This window comes from Podarcis raffonei, chromosome 15 (genome assembly GCF_027172205.1).
Source record: "Podarcis raffonei isolate rPodRaf1 chromosome 15, rPodRaf1.pri, whole genome shotgun sequence".
NCBI lineage: Eukaryota > Metazoa > Chordata > Lepidosauria > Squamata > Lacertidae > Podarcis > Podarcis raffonei.
Window position 1 is genome coordinate 31,278,983 of NC_070616.1, and position 23,682 is coordinate 31,302,664.

A 23,682-nucleotide genomic window follows, 5' to 3' on the forward strand; every position below is an offset into this window, starting at 1 on the left:
TAGTAGGATACGAATTTGCTGAACTAATTGTTAAAAAGGGATATAAAAAAGGGAGGCGTGAGGAAGTCAGGAAAATAAGTTAATTGAAGATGAATAATTAGAAAAGAGTGATTTGTGTTTTTCTTATTCTATTTTTTGTGTGTTGATTGTTCTTTTTTTCCCCTTGTTAAATGTTTGTATTTTATGTATTGTGGAAGTTTGTATTGTTGTGTTTTATATTTTTTCTGTGTTTTTATTGTTCTATTTTTCTATTGTTAAACTTAATAAAATATTATTTTTTTAAAAAAAATTTAAAAAAATTGGAAACTTTAATAAATATATTTTAAAAAAAGAAGAAAGAAAGATCACAGACTCCGATGCATCTAAGTACCTGATCACAACATCGTATTTGTTAATAGCTTCTCCCATAGAGCTGTTTCTGAGCCGGTGTCCATTTCCTACTACTGCACATCTCCGGCACTTCAAACTGCAAAAGAGAAAAGGAAGACTCCATTATACACTCAGAGACAGGGAAGAAACATCTCTGGCTAATCAGAGAAGAACATAGGAAACTGCCTTGGTCCACGTAGCTCAGTATTGTCGACACTGACTGGCAGCAGCTATTCAGAGCTTCGGGCAGGGAGTCTGTCCTAGCTCTACCTGGAAGTGCCGGGGATGTCCACATGCAAAACAGAGGTTCTTCCAAGCTACAGCTCTTCCCTAAATGCTATGACCACTTACTGGAAAGTGGGGACACACGCTATTTTAAGCACTCCACCAGGCAATATATGAAGTGTCAGTAGGGTGGGGTTTGCAGGGGTAGACTAGTTGTACACTAAAGGGGGGGGGGGCCAGAGCACAATGGCAGAGTATACTACCATTTGTAAGAAACTACCATATTTTTCGCTCTCTAAGACGCACCCAACCATAAGATGCACCTAGTTTTTGGAGGAGGAAAACAAGAAAAAAAATATTCTGAATCCCAGAAGCCAGAACAGCAAGAGGGATCGCTGCGCAGCAATCCCTCTTGCTGTTCTGGCTTCAGCGATAGCTGCGCAGCCTGCATTCGCTCCAGGCACACTTCCCCTTACTTTTTAGGAGGGAAAAAGTGCATCTTATAGAGCAAAAAATACGGTATATTTTTATACAAAGTATATTCTTCTGTCTCAGTCTTTTACAGTACTGATTTGCTTAAATTTGTTTGCATTTTTCCATTAACATCCAGATTTAAATAATCCCTTATGAATTTAAGAACATAAGAGAAGCCTTGCTAGGTCGGGCCAAAAGCCCATCTAACCCAGCACCTTATTCTCACAGAAACCAACCAGGTGCCCATGGGAAGCCTGCAAGCAAGGCATGGGTGCAACAGCACTCTCCCTTTAATTAGCTGTCATAATTGGGCTATATTTCTACAAATACCTTCTAAATCAGGCTTCCTCAAACTCAGCCCTCCAGCTGTTTTTGGACTACAATTCCCATCATCCCTGAACACTGGTCCTACTAGCTAGGGATCATGGGAGTTGTAGGTCAAAAACATCAGGAGGGCTGAGTTTGAAGAAGCCTGTTTTAAGTGTTGTTAAGTTACCCATTTCAATTATTCCTATAGCGTCTTTAATACATGCTTTTTTGTAACACAGCCATGTTTTTGCAGGTTCTGTTGTTATTTTTTAAATTTATGTTACATTGTACAAGCATAATAAAACATGATATGACTGACAAAAAAAAATGGGTCACTAGGAGGGTAAAATACAACACGTCATTTTACAGTACAGTGGTGCCTCGCAAGACGAAATTAATCAGTTCCGCGAGTCTCTTCGTCTTGCGGTTTTTTCGTCTTGCGAAGCACGGCTATTAACGGCTTAGCGGCTTTAAGAAAAAGGAAACAAACTTGCAAGAACTTGCAAGACTTTTCGTCTTGCGAAGCAAGCCCATAGGGAAATTCGTCTTGCGGAACGACTCAAAAAACAGAAAACCCTTTCGTCTAGCGAGTTTTTCGTCTTGCGAGGCATTCGTCTTGCGGGGCACCACTGTACATCATAATGAGTTGGTTGCAGTAAACCAACATCAGTAAATTAACTTGGAAAAACACAGAATAGTAAGAGTATTATTACCCACTTATCTACACCATATCACAATATATGTTGTAGGCATTTCTTGTCTCTGTTTTGTTTCATTTGTATATTTAATAAAAGTATACCATCAAGTGTATAAATCATCTTGTTTTTCTCTCCCTTGCCACCTTCAATTTCTGTGACGTTTCCATTATGGCTGTTTGCCAGACTATATTACACCAGAGGTTAATGTGTGGACATTCCCACCACAAATGGTGGTAAGTACCCATAATTTGGCATCCTCTGCAACAGAATGGGAAACTACTGGGCTTTATAGACGATAGGCACATCAGTGTTATACACCATGCACAATTTTTAGTGAACATTCCCTAATGGTTGCTGGCAGAGATTTATATGGTGCTTTTATCCAGTTATTATATGCAACTTCAATACTATTTTGTAGATGGGAAGCCAGGTGCTAGGCCAATACAATTAATTTCTATCTTGAATGGGGATTTAAGGCACAGACCTACCTGGTTTACCCACATGCTAATCCAGCGGCTTGGTAGATTAAGCCACAAATTTGCACACACCTACATTAGCTATTTCATCCTAGCTTTGGTTGATTGGCAGCTCAGCTTCTCACACCTCTGCCAAAACCAACACTTCCTTTACTCTCCTGTGGATTTCTTACTTTTCACTTTAAATACCCAGACTGACTTCCAGAGCACTGACTTCATTTCCAGGCAGATGTCAGACTTCTGGTTGTGACTCAGTGCCACGATTTCATGTCCCAAAGCAAGGGATGCAAGCACATGTCAGAGACTTGATCAAGATTGGCACTCTGAAATACTGGAGAGTCACAGTGCCTGTAAATGAGCTAGACGGACTAATAGCCTGACATGGATTAAAGCAACTTTCTAGGTTCCCCACGTTAAGATTTGAAAGAGGGATTGCCACTCTTAGGTCACATTCTATACCATACATCTAAGGCACACTTAACAAACATGGTTTCCCACAAAGAACCCTGAGTTTACCTCTCACACAGCTGCAATTACCAGCACCCATAACCAACTACTGCTCCCCGGATTCTTTGGGGGAAGCCATGTGCTGTATATATGCTGTAAATATGCTTTAGATCAGGGGTCGGCAACCTAAGGCCCGTGGGCCACAAGCGGCCCATGGGAGTCGTTTAACTGGCCCATGGACCCCTGCCACCCACTCAGTCAGCTCCCATGTGCCATGCTATATCGGCGCAGAGCGGGGACCGCCTTCCGTGACGCTGGCCAGCTTCCCGTTGGCTGCAGGAAGCTTCTGCAGCCAATGGGAAGCTGCGCACACCTCCTCCACGCCAGAAATAGCGTTTGCACATGTGTGCGCACACACACACTCCAGCCCACCGCGGTGTCTGCGGGACTGTGAACCGGCCCAAGCCACAAAAATTTTGCCGGCCCCTGCTTTAGATGCACAGTGGTGTTGATGTGATTGTACAGTGCACATTCACACTCCGTTTCACCTCTGGTAAGCAGGTTTTGCAGGATTTAAGTTTAAAAACTATACCTGCAGCACAGGCTGAAGTGGGAAAAAATTGTTCCAAGGGGAATGAAACCTTCCAAACAGTGGTGCTCTCAAAAGCACTGTCACCTTAAGAGTTTTTTGTTGTTTTTTTAACTGGAGATGCTGTAGACTGAAAGAGGGACCTCAAGCTCAAACCACAAAGCTCCACAAGCACAAGCACAAACCACAAGCTCCACTCATGCTCATGCCATCACATCTCTGTAAAAATGGCAAGTTTCTGAGTATCCTCCCCTGGCCATTGACTGTGAGTGCAGGGTCAGGCCTCTGGGTTCTCTGAATTCTTTTACCACTGAACTGACCTCTTGGTGACTTTACACACAGAGAGAAATTGTTGTTCCCGGCATTGCTTGGGAACTCTGAGAAACCAAAATATCGATGCAGTTTTGAAATCAGTGATTAACACCAACAGTTTTGTAAAGCTCTGTCTGCCATCTTGATTCAAAGCAGTGTGCAACTGTATGCCAACATAGATGAAAACCTGCTCCTTGATCTCGGGAACCATCATGCAAAATTTGGTTACAGTATCTTGAGGTGTTGATATATACAGCAAACAAGCAACTTTCCAAAACACATACACATATTTCCTGTAAAATTTTCATTCTTTCATTTCTTTCTTTCTTTCATTCATTCATTCAACACACATGTATGAACTTGCCCTGAGTAACTATGGTGGAGAAAAGAGATACTGCACGCTCCGCAGCTCCCAATTCCATAAATGGGAGAGAAGAGCCCAAATAACTGAACCCACCCGTTTTCTGAATGAAGTGGCATTACCTTTGTAAGCTTTCAGGCAGAGCATAACTTGTGATCGCCAGAACTCGCAAGAGAATTTCCTCTGCAAAGGAACAAATGTAGGCAGTTAACCGGCTTAGTCCATGCTACCTCAGTTCAGACATTAAGAACGTAAGAGCTGCCCCAATGGATCAGCCCAAAGGACAAAACTGCTGGAAACAGAATGATGGTCTAGATGGAATCTTGTTCTGATGTAGCAAAGCAATTCTTACAACTTACTTAGGGTGAGTGGAGAGCCAAGAAGAGCAAAATGGTGCAGGCAGCATTACTATATAACCTGCCTCTTGCCTGACGCCATGCTAACTCCAGAGGAACTCAGAAGAGAGGACTCTCTGGTTTTGAAGGTCCCACTTTTCTCCCGTGTTCCAGACACAGGAGAAGGGCATGGACTTATCAGAGCTGTCACAGCATCCAAGTGCATCCAACTGGCATTAGGACTGGACAAGCCTTCTTCTGTTTTCCACTCAGCACTGGAGAGAGCTGTCACCAGATGGAAAGATACAGCGCGGGTAGACCCACTGAAATGAATTGGCCTAAGTTGGTTATATTCATTAGTTTCAGTCAGTCTACTCTGAATAAAACTTAGTTGAATGCCGTCTACAGTCACCACTTGCAACCTGGAGAATGCATTTGTGGGCTCATATATTATATTGACTTCTGCTTTTACAACTTTATTGGTTTGTGGTTTTTTGTGGGGGGGTTGTTTGGTTTTTTTTGCTTGATTGTTTGGTTTTTTATGCCATATAGTGTTTAGTTTATATTGTAATCTTTACAATCTTACTTTTGCTGTTTTATATTTGTTCTTTATTCTTGTTAACTGCCTTGGAAAGCTCTGTGTGGAAAGACAAGGTTTTAAAAAACCCAACAACCTTGTTTTTTAAATATTTGTTTCCAAATGAGTTTCTCAAAAAAAAAAAACTGCAGGGAAGCAGCTTACATGTTTTGCTCACCTCATCTTACCCACCTCAGGTAGCAAAAGGTCTTGGGGTGACCCAGCCCTCCCTCTTGCAAAGAATATTGACAACACCCAAACTAGGAAAGTTTTTAACTGCATTTGACAGACAGAGTGAACATCGAATTAAAAGTTAAATCACCGTGGCAAACCCATCATGCTTCAAGCAAACCATCCTTTTTTTCTTTTCTTTTTACATTCTTAAGTACCGTAGGTACAGTCTCCCACCCTATTAAAAAAGGAGTAATTTTTTTGATGTAGAAAAATTACTCTGGCAAGGAAGGGGGGAAAGCCACTCAGCACAGCCACAAATACGAAGATTAGTCTTGGGAAAGCTTTAACTCTGAAAGGCACCATACAAATTCTGGGGGGAAAGTAAATAAAATGGTGCCTGGTAAACTCAATGTGGGAGAGAAAGCAGCATGCACAGTGCAAAAAGTGTATTTCCACAGAAGGGTCTCTACTAAAATTACATAAATCTAGATGTATCTTGAAAGTTCCAAAGTCAATTGTTGACCAGGGTCTTGACAAGACTCATGTCACGACCCTGGAGTTGGATTTCTCATCTTCAGGTGATGAGGGAGGGGACTCTGAAGCAGAAGGGGAAGGATATGCAGGGCTGGCCCCAAAGTGCTCTTAGGTGGACCTGCTGGACTAATGCTACCGTCTGGCCTGAGGATGCAGTGCTGTCATCCTCTGACTTGGAGGACTCAGCTGCAGAAGACCCCACAAGATTTGAGGCTCCCTGCTCCTTTGTGGTTGGAGATAAGAGGAGAAGGCTGGGTCCTTTAACAGAGCAGCATCTTGCAGTGCAGGTGGTGCTAACAATTAGGCTGCACCTGCTGCTGCTACTATATAAATGCTCAATTTCAGCTTGCCCTTATTGGAGCAACGTCAGCGTTCCCCAGAGTACAGACTGAGTCCTGCTCTTAGTTGGGTTGCTGCACCACAGGCCTAGTTCACACCAACAAGGAAAGAAGTGCTCTAACTCCTCCTGAATGTCTGCTGTGGGTGTGCAGAAATTTTAAAAGTTTTTTAAAAGGGCTCAGCCTACTATACTTTACCAATAGTTTTTAAAACTGTTCGGCCATGACATGAGGCAACACAACTTAACTCGCATTGTGTGTGCAAGGTGTGCTTTTCTTCCTGTCATGTACTAGTGGATTAGGAAAGACAACAGTCAGATCCCTCTACGGATAGATGCAGACAAGATGTTATCAGTTCATAAGCAGAACCCAACACATCTTGGAACAACAGACCCTTTGACTGCACCTTGCACACAATAGTGGTTCTGTCTGGAACAAGGAAAGGAGGAGGAAGAGTTCCAGCTTTGTACATAAAGTCATTGAACTGTGCTTATTTTGGGAACCTCCACCTCCACCTTGCTGAACTCCTTGGGAAAATGAGAGGGATTAAAAAGAATCTGACAGCCAATTGTTAACAAATGCAATGGTACAGCCAGTCACTCAGCAGAAGTAGAATGCAGTCCTTTGTATTATTAAAGTCAGTTAACTTTCAACCAACAGCAACAGTTATGAGAGAGCCATTAAAAGGAGGTTGAACACCTGTCCAGTGGATACATGCCAATTTATACTTTTGCCTCTTGGAATGAAGTCCACTGTTTCAAAATAATGCCAAGGTTACCTGATATGATAAAATTCTCATGAGCCAACCTATTTATCTGCTGAGCTATAGATTTAAAAGTGTATGGTTGATGAACACATTCTGCTGGACCTATTACAGATGTCTTTCCTTATCTCTGGCTCAGTTTTAGCACCACGCTAAATCAAAGTTTAGTGTGACGAGACTGAGATGTGGCGAGTCTCAGGTTCACATGCTCCCCTCTCTTCCTCCACGACAGCCGCAAAGAGAGCTCCTTGTTTTCTAACTATGTTCTAATTTTATATTTTTCCTTGATAACAAACTGATGGTTTACGGATGTTGTTGGTGAGGTTCCCAACAACATCCATAAACTATAAGGAAAGAGGGAATAAGTGGCTACAGCTATGAATTCTGCTATTTTACTGCTTGTGGCTCTTGTGTGTCTCTATAGCTGCCACTTCCTTATAGTTTATACCGTGAATAAGAGGCTAAGGAAACCACAACTTTGCTGATATTGGCCCTCAGCAATCACAACTGGCCGAACAAACGTGGCTACAGCAGGGATAGTAGTGACTTCCATATGTTCTTCGACTACAGCTCCCATCAGCCCCTGGCTGCATAGCCAATAGTTATGGATGATGGGAGCTGTAATGGGAGGACACCACCCTGGGCTAGAAAGTATGCTGTGTGGATAAGGAACCCAAACTAGATGATCTGGTGAAAGTCGCCTTCAGTAACTGAGCACACTGCAAAGATAAGGTATGCCATTGGGTGTACTTTTGCGGTGAAAGAAGCCACGCAGCATATGCTGTCTCAATGGGAGGCCACCTGGAAACTTAAGATGTTCAGAGCTCCTTGGAGAAAGAGTGGAAACACCTGACTTACCTTTGTGTGAAGAACGATATATATATTATCTTAGAAAAATAGTCCAACAGATGGCTACTAAATCAGAGCAAACTTTCCACAAGAAAAATGAGAGGGAAAGCATGGAATACAGAGACAAATACAGAAGATAATAATAATAATAATAATAATAATAATAATAATAATAATAATAATAATATCATCTTTATTGTCATTGCCCCCTCTCAGGGACAACGAAATTACTTGCTAGAAGATGCTTGCTAGAAGAAAAGAGACATCTGGTTTGCTTACCGCTTCCTTTAGTACCATATGGCAGCTCGTAGGGTGAAGGGGTCTTTACCCAGAAGTAATCCTTTAGCTGTAAAAATAGTGGATGTTCCCGTGTGTAACTGCAATGAATGCAGAGGAGAAGATCATGCAAATCTGGCGTTTTATATATTGAAAGCCTCCCTCTCCTATTAGACTCGCTCTATCTCATCCCACCCCATTCCTCCTATCCCCCCCCCAAGCTTAGGAGAAGCAGGTAGATGAGATCTGAGAGACCCCATTCACACTGTATACAACTAGTCCCGTTACTTACTTTGCAATGAGCTGTGCAGCTTTCTTCTCCACCTCTCCCAGAGGACAAGTCATCTTTTGTACTGGGAAATAAAAACTGTAAGACAAACAACAAAGGGAAATAGGGTGGGGGAGTTAAGTGTTGTTGCTGTTGTTTCCTTACCCCCCCCCCAAGTTGTCTCAGTGATGTACAATTTAAGAGTGGGTGCTTGTGCAATCCAAGCCTCTAGGGCAGGGGCAGATTTAGGGCACTGCGACTGGTTCCACTGCCCTGGGCGCTGAGCCTAGGGGGTGCCGCAGGGCATCACAACTATGACATAGTGATCTGAGCAGAACAGAAGGCAAGAGGAGGAGGAGCGCTAAATTTTGGCCTTGCACAGGGGACTGTTGAAATTTGAAGGTCCATAGTCCACCCAAGCTCTAAGGCAGGGGTTCTCAACCTGTGGATCCCCAGATGTTGTTGGACTACAACTCCCATAATCCCTGAGCTCTGGCCTTGCTACCTAGGGGTGATGGGAGTTGTAGTTCAACAACATCTGGGGACCCACAGGTTGAGAAAGGCTGCTCTAAGGACATGCAAGAAAGAGGTTTGATTTGGGACATCACCTGCTAGCCACAAGTGAAACAAACCACCACTCCATCAGTGTGCCTCCATGGGACAGACGAGAAGCAGGGTTCATTCCATCAGATTTGCCAAAGGTTGAGTCCATCAGGAATGTGCTGCCCATGAACTGTTTCTATGCCAGATAAGGACTACTATTTAAGAACCAATGCCTGAGTTGGCTTTTTTCTTCTTCCCTTTCTGTCCTTTTCTCCTTATGTATCATGCTTTTTTAGATTGAAAGCCTCCGGGCAAGGACTGTTTCGTCTTAACTGACTGTATGTAAGCCACACAGAGAGGCATTTTGGCTGATGTGTGGGGCACAAGTCCTCAGCATGGATTGGCGAGGCTGTGCAGAAATGACAGCTTCTCCTAAGACCCACATTGTTGGAAAGGGGCTGCAGCTCAGCAGTAGTCAACATGCACTTTATACAGACAGTTGCAGGTTCAATCCCTAGCATTTCCAGTTAGGAAGGGATGGGAAAGACCCCTGCCTAAATCCCTGGAGAGTCACAGTCTGTCGACATAAATGTGCAGACATTACTGAGACAGGTGGCCTCAAAATTCATACACGCCATACACTGAAAGCACAACTTGCCCTGAAAAATCCTGGGAACTGTAGTTTGTTAAGGGCCCTAGGAAATGCAGGTCTGGGAGGAGTAAGCTACAGTTCCCAGGATTCTCGGGGGAGGTAATGTGCTTTACATGTGTGCTGCATACACAGCCTCAGTAAAAGGCACCTTCGTGGCCCAGGATTACACTTCCAAGAGTGGTGGACAAGCCTGTGCACTAACAGAGCATGAAAAGTGATGCTCCAAGCATTTGGAAAGTAATGGGAGATAAAAGTATCTTAAGCATTTGAGAAGAGGTGCTTACATAGGCAAGTACCCTTCCTCAAATGGCTGCGAGCAGGGCAGAAGTGAGCAGGGCTCGTAAGTTTTATTGATAAGTGTGTTTTTGTATAGCCTTTGTTTTTATTGCTAAACCTTCTTTACTGTTGCAAGCCAGAGAGAGGGGATCTACCGTCTCCGGGTCCAACTCAGCCCCAGGCAGTATTGCCAATGGTCAGGGATGATGACCTTTCAGCTGCCACAGGGTGGAAAGGGGAGAATAGAGCTCTCAGTCACCTGCACAACCACTTTTTGTGGTTGGTCTTTGTTAATTGCTTACAGTGCATAGCTTATTACATGGCTCCCCAAGACATGGCAAGGAAAAGCGGGAATCCATGTTTATTCGGTTCAAAATGCCAAACCTCATGCCACATTACTTACACTTTGAAAGAAAATATTTTTAAGCTGGCCACTTTTATTTCGAAAGAAAAGCAACCATGCTGGGAGCCCTGAGGATGCAGGGAACAGGCTTTCTACATGGATCAAAGCCCCATGTTGCTTTACTACCAAACATCAACACCACCAACTTTTCTTATTTGTCCCCAAATGTGGTATCAAAACCACTGGTGGGAAATAGGAAGGGGGGGGGTTGAGTGAGAAACAGGCACTAGCCCCAATCTGGACTCCTCTTGAAATGAGCCAGTTTAAGCAAGCTTTTTAAAAAGTGGGACTAATTTAATGTGCAGTCTGGGCGATATATCGATGCATCATCCTAAACCAGTTTGAAGTCCATATCATGATATCCGTTTCATAATTTTTGACCTGGCAATATATTGCGAATCATGGGGTGCGCGTGTTTGCTCGCGCTATGCAAAAATCGCATTGCAGGAAAATCTGTGAAGCCAGCCAATGCCTCTACATAGTTCCGTCCTTATTTCAGACATCGTGGTATATCAGTATATCATGATGTTTAGCTGGTGATATATTGCAATGTTGAAAATCAGATACTGCCCAGCCCTGGTTTGGCCCAAAGCTCACAATGGCTTCTGGTTGAGTAGCCAGGATAAAAACAGTCCAAGAAACAATTTGACAAATATTCCTCTCTCCAGAGATATGGATTTGAAAGTATGCTTAGTTCATTTGTCCAGAACACCACTATTTATAATCTGGTTTCCCCCTTCAAGCAAACTTTTCATTCCCAGTTTCCTGGCTTCATTTGTACCCATAGGATGCATTTTCAACACCAGGACTCCTTCCTGGAACCTATGAAAAGATGGGCGAGCCCATGAGCAGGTGCAGAGTGCACTTCTCTGGCTACTGATTCATACTACATGACGTCCACATGCATTCGAGATTAGGAGAAAGGGTCCCTAAATCAAAGAGCAGCATTGCCAAACAGCGTTACTGAACCTTTATCTCACTTTGCTTTATTTATTTCTAAAATGTCTGCGCCAGAGCCAAAATAAATATTATATGGATGGCTTACACACACACACACACACACACACAGGAGAGAGAGACTTTGACTTTAAGAAGATAAGAGCAACAATTCAAAAGCAGGAAACATGTAAATAACTAGTGGCCATGAAAAAGTCACAGTTTAACTCGGCTAGGTTAAAGACGCCCACAAAAGTAAATAGCCTGTGGAAGTTTTTACTAGCCTGCTAGGAAATGGCAAAGGATGGACTGAGACCTCAATCTTTACTCTGGGATCCTGATGCTTTTCTACACTGGGTAAGGGGGGGGGTTCCCTCTTCTGGCAGCCCACTTGGTTTCTTTGGTAGAGGTAAGATAAGGCACTGCTTGACACACTCTTCTCCCAAGCCATCCAAGGCTTTAAATCGGGGACAAGGAACTTGTAGCCCTCCATATGCTGTTGGGATTCCAGCTCCCCTTATCCCTGGCCACTGGCTATACTGGGATGACAGGAGTTGGAAGTCTAGCAGTAACTGGAGGTTCACAGACTCCTCACCACTACTTCCAGGGAAAGCAGTCAAACAGCACTTAGGAATGGACTTGTCACCCATATGAATAAGTGGGAGATGTTCTCTCTTATTGTTCCCAGTTAAAAGCCCTGAGGGTGTGATAGGAATTTTATGGTCTTAGATATATGGCAATGTTCATAACCACACGTACACAGAACAGCACAGGAAAGCCAACCTGGAACCATTTTGATTCCTAAACTGAGCAAATGTTTCTCTGCATGGTCAAAATGGAAAAGCCTCCCCATTGTCTCTTCCTTCACAAATCCTGTCTTAATCTGTGTTTGAATAAGGGTGTGAGCCTTATCATTACAAAAGACTGCCCAGGCTCCCCAAGAAATCCAATCAAGTAACCTGCCAGACAGGAAATAAACAAAGCGACAGGAGAAAACAACATGCAAATGTTCTGTTTTAGACCGCCTTATCTGAGGGGTGGTCTTAGGTTACACCCCTTCTGTGATGAATGCATAATGTTTCTGGGGGTGGTCTGGATCTAGAGGATGGGAATTTCAAAAGTCTTTATAAGCCCTTGCACAGCATTTTTTGGGGGTCCTCTTCCTCTCCTGCGTGTGAGGGGAGTACCCTGTTGCAACAGATCAATAAAGATCAAGCTTACTAGCTGCTTTGCTTCTCAATATTCTCTGGTTGATCTCTGTTATTTTCTCCTACCAATAGGGAACCTATGTAAGGACTCTAAATGGGCTCTTGGATACCCCATAAGGGAAAAGGGCATATTTTTATTTACAACAAGGGTCCATTTTGAACTAGCCGATGTTTCTGAACAATGGCTATTAATCAGCTAAGGCCCGATTCAGGTAATATATCTGACCTTAATAAGACGGCAGGGATAACGACCCAAAACACCCCATGTGCCCCCATTTAAAAGAAAAAGAAAAACCATCTCACAGCTGCATGTACCTTTCCTCCCGGGATTTTGTATACCACACCATCACCAAAAATATAGCCAATACTCCAAGTATCTTCCATCCTGAACAAAAAAAAAGACAGAATACTGTTAACACTGAGGCAGTCAAGTGTAGCCACACAACACCTAAAACACATATGGTGGAATGCCAGAGTGCAGAGTGAGAGAGAGGTTTAACTTGAGCCTGGATTCACTAGGGCTCAGCTCTGGGGCCTCTTTCAAAGCCAACCTGCAAACTTAGGACCTGGGATGTAACAAGAAGGCAGACACCTGTACATCAGGGGTAGGGGAACCTATGGTCCCAGCCACCTGTCCTAAGGCTAAGATGGTCAAGTACGGAGATGTCACCATCTTCTACAGAGGAAGGCGGGACATATTTTGGGTCCTATCTGGGGCGTTTGAAGAACATGTGGGCATAATAATGTATGAAAGGGGTACAGGTGCACTGCTCTAGCCCACATTCCCAATGTCCTTGCAGAGAGAATTCAGTGTGCATTCAGCTGAACAAACAAGAGAATGAGACCTTTGACCCAATCCACAAAGGTCTGAGGTTGCAACCAACAGGGATGTTGGGAGCGGGGTTAGTGCGTGCAACCCTGCTTCTCCCTCAACAGTTTTTCAGGTGAAGACCTGAATAAGAGTACAGGGGCAAAGCATAGTGAAACAGCAATCCTATATGGACTAAATCAATGGATTTTGAAGATAGAAGCCCAAGAGCACAAAGTTGTAATAAACAACCTAAAAGCATTTACAAACCTAAAAGCATTTATAAACCTTTCTGATCCCACACCATACATTTAAAGCACATGATTTCGCCCCAAAGAATCCCAGGCACTGTCATTTACCATCAACAGAGCTACAATTCCCAGCACCCTTAAACTGCAATTCCCAGAATTATTTGGGGAAGCCATGTTGAGTGCGGATGGGATCTCAAGCGGGGGCAGAGGCCAGGCTACAGGTGTCGGGGGTGTGTGTGGTGGAATAATTTGCTTTGCTGAGATTGCAGTCTCATCAGGGAGGCTATAGGTTTTCATGGGTCCTTGGATAACAGTACATTGGGGAACCCTTCCCCCTTGGCACCGCTCATTTGACATTGTCCTCCAAATGCATCCTTTCCCTCTTTGGAACCTGTATCTTCATTTTCTAAAGGCACCTCCTTCTTTCAACCCACAAGAAGCCTTTCCATATGACCTCAGACAGGGTGCTTTTCAGCTGAATCCACACCATTATCCAATGCCGAGAAATCATTTTCTGGGCATCCATTTGTGAAAGAAGCTTCCAAGGCCCATTGCCCACAATCACTTTTGCTAAAGTCAAGGTTGACTTTTTTCTTCTTCTTTAACATTCCCAATCCTGCACGGTGGGTATTTCTTATGACTGTAAACCTTGGTGGTGACACCTGTTACTTACAGTGAGGGGGGAAAGTATTTGATCCCCTGCTAAATTTGCCTGTTTGCCCTGTGACGAAGAAATGACCAGTCCATAATTTTACTAGTAGGTTTACTGTAGCTGTGAGAGACAGAAAAACAACAGGAAAAACCCCAGAAACCCAGAAGACAAAAGTCACTGTATCACCCGCATTCTCATATAATGATAAGCTAAGATAATGGTTTATCTGGAAAGAGCAACACACCGATATGATTACTGATAGTTCCCACTTTGCTCATCCCCTGAAACATGTGGGATAAACAAACTAGGAACCCTTTCTTGGCTCTGTGTCACATCTGACCAGGGAACATGTTTTCTTATTTCCTAGCAAGCCACAGTCCTTAGCCTATCTTATACCCACCATTTTTTAAAACATAATTTTCTACTACACTATCACATACCCCACCCTTACTTGTCCAGATCACAAGTACACTTGCTTCCAGATATGTGTAGCATAAGAAAGGGGAATGGCACAACACTTGGACTTACGAGACTTGTTGATCATTTTTATCAGCAGATGAAGAATCGTCTTGTGGCTTTTGCTCTCATTGCAACTGCTATCAGCCACCTGGAAAACAAAGAAGACATGCTCATTTGAGTTATTTATTAATAAAGATATGCACACACAGCTACGTGATTAAAAATATCAAAACAGTTTGTCACAAAATGCATAAAACCATACACACAAAAGTTAAAAACAGACCTCAACTAACCATTGCAGAAAGATAAAGTCTTAGTTGTCTGCATAGGCCTGGTGGAATAGAAAAGTTTCCAGCAGGCATTTAAGAATTGAAGTGCCCACTGAGTCTCCACTGGCAGAGTACAGTAGTACCTCCGGTTACAAACTTAATCCGTTCCGGAGGTCCGTTCGTAACTGGAAGCTGCTCGTAACATGAGGCGCACTTTCGCTAATGGCGCCTCCCGCTGTTGCCAGAGCGCGACTTCTGCTCGCATCCCGGGGTAAAGTTCGCATCTACTTCTGTGTTAGCAGAGCGCATAACCCGAAGCATTCATATGTAACATGAGGTACCACTGTATTCCACAATACTGGACCAATGACAATAAAGACTCCCATTTCTTGTTGTTATCAAGTGAGCTTCGCCAATTCAGGGAACAACCAACGATGCTTCTGCGGATGAGCTCAGTGATCGAGCTGAGATCTAAGGTTCAGGCAATCCCTGAACTACCCTAGACTTAAGTTGTTAAGGGCTTTGTAATTAATACAAGGATCTTGAACCTGGCTCAGTAATAGATGGGCAGCCAGCGCAGCTGTGTTAACAATGGCATCACATGTTCTATGTGGCCGTCGCATTCCATATAGGAGCATTGGAGCTTCCAAACCAGAGCCAAGGACAGCTCCACATGAAGCACATTACAGTTATCCAACCTTGAAGCTACCAACATGTGGACTATAGTGGTGAGGATATCCCTGCCCAGGAATGGTCGTAGCTGGCAAACCAGACGAAGCTGGTAAAAGGTACTCTGAGCCACAGAGGACATTTGTGGGCCTCTAATGACAAATATATATCCAGGAGTTCCTTCAGAGGGAGAGCAACCCCATCCAGAACAGGCAACTTGCCATTTTCCTGAATATGGGAACCACCCACTGAAAAAGTCCCTGTATTTTTAGGATTTAAGCGGTTTATTGGCCCTCATCCACTCCACCACAGCATTCAGACACCGTATCTAGAGCTTTCATAGACTCTCCTGATAAGAATGTTAAGAATCTCACGTTGCAGAATGTAGCTCAAATAGCTGTGAGATGTTGTGACTGAATTTTCCCTCCCAACACGGGAAGTTTCATGAACAAACAAGGAGACAGACAGCAGCAACTTACTATTCAAATAGCACTGTTTACAAGAGAAAGACTTTAATATATAAAATGTACTATATTCAAGGGAGTATACATTGTTATACAAGTTGTTGCCCCCCAAAAAGCTGTTTTTCCAACCAAGGCCTGTCTCACACAAAATGTTAAGCCATGGTTTGTTTAATAAGCCATGGTTTGCCCCACAGACAATCAAACAACTGATGATTCTTTCTCCAAAGTTTAGTTTCAACTTCTCTTGTCTTGTGGGATGAGTGGGGGGCAAACAAACCATGGTTAAATAAGAGTGCTGCTTTTATTTAGAATACCAAACCATGAATAAAGCAAACCAGGGTTTGTAAGACAACAACAAACCATAGTTAAGCTGATGGGCTAGGTTCAGATGATAAAAAACACTGGTTAGTATTATACCCAAACCAGGAAAAAAATGCAAGCTTAATCCCAGCAATTGTTTCCTGAGATTTCATCTTTTTGTTTTTTATTCTAAGGTTTACAATTTAGAGCCATATGTGTAAGCGTTTCCACCAGGTGGTCTTCACATGGGCAAGTTCTTTCTCCTTCCACCCTGCCTGAGAACCTTCCCCAAAGGAGGTTTGATGGATTTGAATTTAACCTGGCCAGCGAAAATGCCCTTCTTTCTTGAGGGTTGAGCAGAAATTCAAGGTAATTATGGTTAGTTTCATGTGCCCAAGAAAGTTGAAAATAAAGAGGGGAGCATTTTTTTCTCTGCTGCTACTGTTAGTTCTTGGTGTTCAATATCCCACAACCTAGTTTTTATTATAGCCCTGGCAGATGGTAGGGACATCAATCGCAAAAGTTCCACTGACAGCCCAGGTTGCTGTACCTTCTTGTTAAACTGTTGTAGCCCTGGGGAAAGAAAGGGATCTAACAAAACTTCACTGAGGAGAGGATCTTTATCTGATGTAAGGCAGAAGTTTAACCAGCATAGAAGAAATCTCGCCCAGGTGACAGTCTCTACCTTGTGTTGACCTCCCTCTAGACACAAGGCTGCATAGGGTACTCAGCGTGGGACAGTAAAAATCTTGAAGAGGAAAGCTGCCTGCACTCGTTCTACTGCTCTGCCTCCTTTTTTTTTAGCAAATGTTTTCTGCCACTGGGGAAGTGGTAATTCTGTATTGATTTGTTCTGGATGTTTGTATGTGATGCCAATAAAAGGTTTGATGATGATTTATTCTAAGGTTGGGGAAACTCTTCTTGTATCTGGCACAGAATTAAAAATAACAAGTTTACATAGGTTTGTTGGTTTTTTTAAAAAAAGAAAGCTCTTGAGCTCCTTTGATTTCAATGAATCTTGAATATGTGAAAACGTTTCTGAATTGTGTTTTATTTTCTAAATATGCATAATCATAAATGTTCATTGAAAATCAAAACAGCTGTTAATGTAAGATCATTTAAATTCATGTAGACTGAACTCAGAATAAAACTTCTCAAAAAAAGAAAAAACCCCAACCCCTAATCAAATACTTAAGAAAGCTACATTTAAGTTATATTTTTAAAAGCACTGTTTGTTCCAGTTCTGATTTCAATTTGTAACTTGCTTTCTTCTGCAACTATTTCGGCAATTTTATAAAGTTATAAAGTTTACATATCTCATCTTAGGTTAATATGTGAATGCATGTATTTACACACATAGTGTGCCCTCTGGATGCTGTTGGGGTACAGAGCCTCCATCATCCCCGGCCACTGGTTAAACTGGCTGGGGCTGGTGGGAATGGGAGTTCAACAGTATCTGGAGGGTACCATGTTGGCTGCCCCTACATCAGTCCAAGAGTTCATCCCTGCCAACATCTTGCTTCTGAGGTGCCAGGGACAAAAAATATTGGAGACCTACTGCCGCAATCTGCTGGAGGCTTCTCACTGGAAGGAATTGGCTTGCAACTGATATGCAAACACATTACAAAAGACAGAGTCCAGTGTTTCATTTTCCAAATGTAAAGCATGCAAGGGCAATTAAAGAAGAGACATCTATGTATTCATTACTGTTCATATTCAAAAACATTCTGTTTTGACACAACCCCAAATACCCAGAAACATCACCAAGCCCTCATCCAACACCAGACAAGACAGCTCAGTACGCTTTGTAGCCGCTGAACACCTCAGACAGGATCCCTCATAAAACAGACAAAGAAGCAGCGATAAAAGGTGACACTCAACATACTTGGAAAGAATCAAATTGCTCCAGCTCGGTCATCTCAATCAGAGCGAAGAAGTCAGTCTCTCAAAAGGGCCTCTGGGTTTATGTTTGCTGCTTTCCTTCCTTAGTGGGTGCACCCAACATGACTGAGCAAAAGTGGAACTTGCCTCTTGGATGCCCAGTCTCCCACTAAGGGTTTTCAACACTGCATTGCCATGCGGCTCAGAAAATGTACAAGGAAGTTTCCCTGCCCACATTCAGTGTTTACTTTCAAACACACCTATGATGACTCTTGAGTGATGCCCAGCACATCTTAAGCCTAAACTACACATTGCACCCAAATGAATGCCAAAGGAGACCACAGGTCTTTTTGGTTAAAGCAAAACACTGGCTTTGGTTAGTGATTGGTGGGCTCATTATGCTTAGCTTAGCTTAGCTTAGCTTAGCTGGGCTTGGCTTGCTAACAAAGCAGGTTACTTCCTCTTCCCAAAACCAAATGAGCCTGCCCAAATTTGGACAAAGCTCACCCCAAACCACGAAGATACTCAGTCTCCTTTCTTACCTGTGTGTTATCCCCTGCCATCAATACAAGACTTGTTAAAGTTTTTTGGGGGGTGAAGCATGGGGAACAGAGAAGTAGTAAGAACTGGGCGGTTAACCCTTTCTCTGCTGGCCATTTCTGCTATTCTAGGATTTTTTAATGCAGGAAAAAGTGGACTTAACACTGGGGGAGAATGAAGAGCAGGTTGGGAGGGGTGAAATAGCAGCTCAGCAAAAAGCTCCATGCACCCTTCTTCAGCGCTCTTCATTTCACTGCCACCATCAAAAGTGGCTTCTCCTCAAAACTCTGGAACTCACTACCAGTTGAACATCACAAAATTACCACCCTTTTAGGCCTTCAGAAAAGCCTTAGGGACCCACATAGTTCAAGTGGCCTAGTCATGAGGGATAATGTATAGCACTACTGTGTTCCCTTGGGGTTGACAGAAATTGTGCTTTATTTATGGCTGGATATACAGTACATTCATAAACGGTGTAGTATATTGTCTGTTTTGGTGAAATGTTAATGTAGTTAGTCACATCTATATGATACATCTAAAGCGCTGTTGGGGTCCCCTCCCATCCAATTTTGTATAAACACGCCGTCTGAAATGTATGAACATGGAAACAGGAACAAGCAGAGGTTCCTGTGCAGCAGCTATCAACCATTAAGACTCAAGAGAAATGCTCCAAAGAAGACAGGGACAAGACATTTGTCTTTGCAAATTAAAAACCACAATTTTGTTCTTCGTTTCCAAGTGCCTAAGGGGAACATCAAGTTGCCCATGTCTATGTTTCAATACAAGACTCCGTTTCAGCAGAGCTTTTCATTTGAAAATTGGTGCCCTATGACAAAGAAGCAATAAGTGCCTGACCAGTTCAAATCCAAGTTAATAATCTAAAAGGCCTGGAAAAAAGAAAAAGTTTTTTGACCCGCACTGAAAAGACAACAAGCTTGGTACCTAATAAACATATCAACGTTTATAGCTTTGCAAAGTAAGTAAGGATTCCATAGCCATTCACCAAAATAGCACTTATACAAGCTCATAAATTAATATAATGAAGTGAGATACACAAAAATAAATCACTTCAATGTATGGAGGAGGTGGGGAGAATAACCAACAAGCATAATCTGAATATGCCACTTTAAAAGTACAGCTATAAATCAAACTGTTATTAACTATAAAATGCTTTTAAAAAATCGTAACAGATCACAATTCTTTTTCTTGTTTAACTAGAAAGCAGCCTTTGAATTCATTTTCCCATAGAGGCTAGCTGTCAATAGATTCATGGGCAATCAATAGACTTTCAGCATGTTCAAATAACCCCTTTAGCAACTACTTCTCTCTCTCTCGACTTTTTATAGTCCTTCAGTTTTGATGCAGCCTATAAACACATCAATAAAATCCAGAAGGTCATTCTTTCTCATTGAGGAGTATTACTTCAGACAACTAGCAGAGCAGAGGCAAGTATCTTTCCCTTGGAAGGGCAGGTTTATTAGTGCAGTCAAAACCAAAACAAGGGTGCTGACTGTAGTGCCGACTTAGAAGGCTTATTCTGCTGACTTTACCCTTCACAGGATTGAAGAGTCTGGTATGAAGGCTGGAGTGGGGCTCGTTTGGCAGAAGATTTTAACATCTACTACAAACCACACGAAACTATAAAACATTTCTAAAAGCTGCTTGACATTCAGAAACCTGCACACAATAGAAAGCTTTACCTGTCATCTGACATCTTTTCGACAAAGAATGTGTACAGTGTAATAGGAAACTCACCCAGTTTCAGAACTCACTAGATCAACAGGATCCACTGCCCTTTTCAATTGTTCTAAGTAGGGATCGGCAAATATGTCCATTTCAGTTTCTCATATATCCAGTTCCCCACATTTCCACAGCAAATTGCATCTTAGTGCAATTTTCTCTCAATATACACATTTTTGTAGGCAGCTTTGAAAATAGTCACATTCCCCCCCCCCAAAAAAACCCCATTTCCCCTACTCTGATGCTCTTTTGAACATTACCTTCACTCTTGTGTACATTTTATGCACAGTGTCCTCCAATATATGCATTGTTGCAAACATGGGCTGGGGAAAGGCAATGCAAAGTTCAGAGAACTGCAAATGTCAAAGGACAGCTGTGTTTCAGATCATGTACGTATTGGTTCGAGAAGAGTGCATTAGGTAGTCTCTCATTAAAATGCAAACAAAACTGCATTTCTCCCCCATCCCTAATTCTAAATGCATACAATGATAATGGTGTCTGCTTCCAACCTATGCACATTCATTAGAAAGGGCGTAGCAAGACACAGTCCCACAGTTGTACACATAGAGAGCTCCCTCCATATGATGAATATGCATATAGAGTAGAAACAGAGGGTTGCATCCATTGCTAATTCTACTCCACCCACTAAAGTTAATGAACCTAAGTTAGTCAAGTCCATTAATTCCAATGGGTCTACTCTGAAAAGAACTAAGCTGGATACAACCCAGAGTCTGTTACTATGATACTGCCCCAGTACTCGGAACAACTGAAAAGGGCTATGGAATGAGATGCTGATGGAAGGTCTAATTCCATGGGGGCTATTCTGATAAGACATACAAATTGCAGAGTTGGCAGATAAACTGCCAAGACACAGTCATGCAATTTATTCTAATCCCCGGGCATGGGCTGAAGCTAAGCAGGGACTGGCTTTGGTTGGTGCCTAGGCAGAAAGTCACTCAGGAGCCCTACTAAACCCCACCGTCAGTTCCACCAGACAAAAATAAGTAAATAAACTTTGACATTCGGTTCAGATTCAGGGCAAGCAATCAAACTGATAAATGGCCTGCAAACGTTTTTGCTGGAAGGTAAACATCTAATCCACTTGCTAAGAAGCAGCATTGTGTGCATATTTATTTAAATGAATATAGTTCATTAAGTATTTCATATGTATGTTTAACAAGGTGGTTTTTGTGTACACATGCTACATGCTACAATAGCTGTAATAAATCAATACCATAATAAAGAGAGACCTGAAATGCAACTAACTTATGAACTTTGCAAGTGCAAGAAAACTAGTCCTGAAACTGACTAGAATTTTATTTAAACCGGGACCCATGGTTTATACCAAGGCAAAGCAAGATTATTTAAAGGTGAAACTAACTGAGCAGAGGTCCTCCTACCAGCTGCACATGAGGAGGGTGGGAGATGAATACCGAAGATTCTGGCGTATTAGGCAACTGGGCGTATTAGATGACCCCCCCAAATTGGCAGCTGCAATTTGGGGGTTCGTCTTATAAGCCCAGTCGCCTAATACGCTGGGCAGCTCCGTGCCGGGAGAAAGACACCCGGCGCAGAGCGGAGCCCGTCGCCCACTGCCGCTGCTTCCGAAGCAGCAGTGGGCAGGCTCCGTGCCGCACCACCCATACCCGCCGTATAAGATGACCCCCAACTTTCTAACCTCCTTTTTGGGGTTAAAAAGTCGTCTTATACGCCAGAATCTACGGTATCTACATTGTATTAATCCGCAGTTCATGGTTACTTACAGACACCATCTTGCTAGCTCCCCCAGCCAGCTGCCGTCAACATAATAATTTTGTCTATTTAAACGGCAGCAAGGACACAGGGTAGACAAATACAGGATCAAAAGTCATTGGGCAAACAAAGAACACTAGCCAATACTAAACAGTTACTAAACATCCGTCGACAGAGTGCAATAAACTCTGAAAGTTTTTATTTCCCTGTCACAGAGAGCCCTTTCTTTCTCTTTTTAGTTCCATTCATTGATGGAACTCTTATGCCAACACATAAGGCACCTTATCCAGTCTTGCCCCAACCACCAGCAAGAGAAGGGAAAGCTATAGAAAGCATCCCTTCTCTCATCTCTGTCAGAAAGCATACTAATTCCAACTGTCCCAAGACTGCAGAAGCCAGACTAAAAGGACACTCTGATCTCTACCTCAAACCAGAGGAACAAGGGTGTTTGGTAGTTTTAAGTACATTTTATATATGCATATAGTTTTAATTCCATTAATGTTCAATTGGTTTTTAATTATTGCTTCCCCCCCGATGTTTTTAGCTATTGTTTTTCTAATCTGTGAGCTGCCTTGAGTATCATCAGAGAAAAAGGCGGGGTGTTCTTATTCTTAATGCTTTACATTGTTTGTATTTGTTGTAAGCCACCTTGGGGGAAAATGGATTGAAAATCAGGGAAAGAAAGGAGGATTTAGTCCAGGAGTCTCCAAGCTTTCCTTGCCTCGGGCTGGTGTCTCCAGCGACGATTGCATGCTGGGCCGGAGGGCGGGATAGCGCGTGCCCACGCTATTTCCGGTGCACTTCCGGGTCGGAGGAGGCCCGTGCGCATGCGCACAAGCTATTTCCGGTGCTCCTCCGACCTGGAAGTGGGTCGCTGCAGGCCAGATAAACGAGTCCCTCGGGCCTTATCCGGCCCCCAGACCGTAGGTTGGTGACCCCTGATTTAGCCCTTTGGCAGCTGCCTTAAGCTGGAGCCAATCTGACATGCTGACAGGAGTGAGTCCACCATTTCCAGCAAAGGTAAATAAAGAAGATGCCACAAACAACATAATGGTATCACCAAGGCCATTTTTCAGCCTGAAACGCACCAGAACTCGGTTCCAGCGCCTCTCAGGTGGGTGGCATTGTCATTATAAGAGAACAAGAGAGGCATCCATGGTGAGTTCTGGCACTTCTTTTTCTAGAAAAATAGCACTGGGTATCACCACTGGCCGGAGTCATCTGCCCTGAGTCAGAGTTATTCTAATATGCTGGAGATGACTCCACCCGTGTTCATTGAATAAGGAGGGGGAAAGTCTCATGCCACTTACATACCACTCCAAACCAGGTGTGCCACTCACTCATCACAATGTTGTTCAAAAAAAAGGGGGTTAAGAATGAGAAATAGTCAAGACACATTCCACTAGTTGTCACCAATTCATCCTAGATAGAGGGCAGGTGTGTCTAAGGCAGCTCACAGTCCAGCAAACGCAGACCCAAGACCTCTCTCTCCTGAGCTACCAATA

The 23,682-nt window shown here is 43.0% G+C and overlaps 1 protein-coding gene across 12 annotated transcripts in view; it reads right to left on the bottom strand.

Moving 5' to 3' along the window:
* Positions 1–23,682, bottom strand: part of ST3GAL4 (ST3 beta-galactoside alpha-2,3-sialyltransferase 4) — a 181,937-nt gene that overhangs the window by 16,189 nt on the left and 142,066 nt on the right. For 10 of the 12 annotated variants that reach the window (XM_053367293.1, XM_053367292.1, XM_053367294.1 and 7 more), the window contains 6 exons: positions 14,632–14,710; positions 12,708–12,777; positions 8,399–8,473; positions 8,110–8,207; positions 4,383–4,443; positions 371–466 (listed from right to left, as the gene is read on the bottom strand). In XM_053367293.1, the coding sequence (XP_053223268.1) occupies positions 371–466; positions 4,383–4,443; positions 8,110–8,207; positions 8,399–8,473; positions 12,708–12,777; positions 14,632–14,710 (479 nt within the window). The remainder of the gene's footprint in view (positions 1–370; positions 467–4,382; positions 4,444–8,109; positions 8,208–8,398; positions 8,474–12,707; positions 12,778–14,631; positions 14,711–23,682) is intronic. The other 2 variants (XM_053367298.1, XM_053367300.1) reach the window with 1 other exon arrangement.